Here is a 1,654-nt window from a genome sequence, read left to right as displayed (position 1 = left end):
AGCCCTCCAACTTTTTGTTAGTCTTTTGTCCTTAATATCGACTGTATTTACATTATCTTTTTTTAAAATAAGAGAATGCGCTATATTCATCTGTACCATGGAACCTAGCAGAGTCCCACCGCCATGGCAGATCTGCTGCTCTGGAGTCAGCCAGCATGGGAATCCTTTCTATACAAGGAAACCAAGAGAAGAAGCATCAACCATGATCACAAAAGAAGAAAGCAACCCACTGCCTTCTTGGCATATTTTGCAAAACTCATACAAACCTCATGGAGATTGAAATCCGTGAACGTTCATTTATTATAAGTAAGACAAGCATATATTTCAGCATCACAGTCTGTAAACTTAGGAGTAATGAGAAAGGAAGGAAGAAGCTTAAAAAGAGAGAAGTGGGAGAAAAGCAGAGGAAACCTAGGAGGGGGAAGGGAAAGAGCAAGGAATTAGAAATAAATCAAACCAGCAGGTGCTTATGAATAGGAGTTGTTTGAGCATCTGTGGACAGCACCTGGTCTCTCAGAAGTGTAGCTTTGGATCTGACTCCAACTGTGGTGGGGCTGGCAGATGCTGTGGCCACATGGGGGGAGGGGTTTGGTGGGATTCTGGCTCTCCCCCAGCTTCCCGGTCCTTACTGTGTGGCCATGGACTCCCTGGTGCGCACCCGTGCTCTCCGCGGCTGACGAGGGCCACAGCGGGGACAGCCACGCCCGCACAGCCCACAGGTCCGTGCCAGGAGCCTCTGGAGGGCGCCCTTCACATCCTTGTTCCTCAGCGTGTAGATGAAGGGTTTCAGCATGGGGGTGATGATGGCGTAGAAGAGGGCGACAAACTTGCCCTGCTCCTGCGAGTAGCGGGAGGGCGGCTGCAGGTACATGTAGATGGCGGGTAGGTAGAAGAGGGACACGACAGCCAGGTGGGATGAGCAGGTCCCCAGGGCCTTGTGCCGGCCTGAGGGGGCCCGGATCCTGAGCACAGAGCGGGCGATGAGTCCATAGGACAGCAGGATGAAGGCCAGGGGCACCAGCACGAAGAAGGCTACCAGCACTGCCAGTGTGGCATCATTCGCGGCCGTGTCAGCGCACGACAACTTGATCATGGCCGGCACCTCACAGAAGAAGTTGTTCAGCACACGCTGCCCACAGTAGGGCAGCTGCACGGTCAGTGCCACCTGCACCAGGGAGTTGCCGAGGCCACTGAGCCAGGCCAGGGCCACCAGGCGCCGGCAGAGCGCACAGTGCATGATCAAGGTGTAGCGCAGTGGCCGGCAGATGGCCACGTAGCGGTCCAGGGCCATGGCAGCCAGCACCACGCACTCCGTGCAGCCCAGCCAGTGGAAGACAGTGTACTGCACCGAGCAGCCCCCAAAGCTGATGGTCTTACAGGCCGTGCCCATGTTGACCAGCATCTGTGGCACCGTTGTGGTGGTGTAACAGAGGTCCAGGAAGGACAGGTGGCGGAGGAAGACATACATGGGGCTGCTGAGGCGGGGGTCCAGCTGCGACACCAGGATGATGGAGATGTTCCCCAGCATGGCCAGGACGTAGGACACCAGAAGCACCACGAAGAGGGGCAGCTCCAGCCAGGGGCGGTCAGAGACGCCCAGGAGGACGAAGTTCTCAGGGGGACGCTCGGGGAGGCTTTGGTTGTGCCCCCTCAT

The 1,654-nt window shown here is 56.3% G+C and overlaps 1 protein-coding gene across 1 annotated transcript; it reads right to left on the bottom strand.

Moving 5' to 3' along the window:
- Positions 1-625: 625 nt before the first annotated feature.
- LOC104853860 (olfactory receptor 2B11) lies at positions 626-1,654 on the bottom strand. The gene has a single exon (XM_010612059.1). The coding sequence runs from the start codon at positions 1,652-1,654 to the stop codon at positions 626-628; it is 1,029 nt and encodes a 342-aa protein (XP_010610361.1).

This window comes from Fukomys damarensis, unplaced genomic scaffold, assembly GCF_012274545.1.
Source record: "Fukomys damarensis isolate Sample0158 unplaced genomic scaffold, DMR_v1.0_HiC HiC_scaffold_3, whole genome shotgun sequence".
Taxonomy (NCBI): Eukaryota; Metazoa; Chordata; class Mammalia; order Rodentia; family Bathyergidae; genus Fukomys; species Fukomys damarensis.
This window is presented reverse-complemented; position numbering and strand designations above follow the sequence as displayed.

Bases quoted from the DNA above. Each gene is read 5' to 3' on its own strand.
- LOC104853860 (XM_010612059.1), bottom strand. From the start codon at position 1,654: ATGAGGGGGCACAACCAAAGCCTCCCCGAGCGTCCCCCTGAGAACTTC.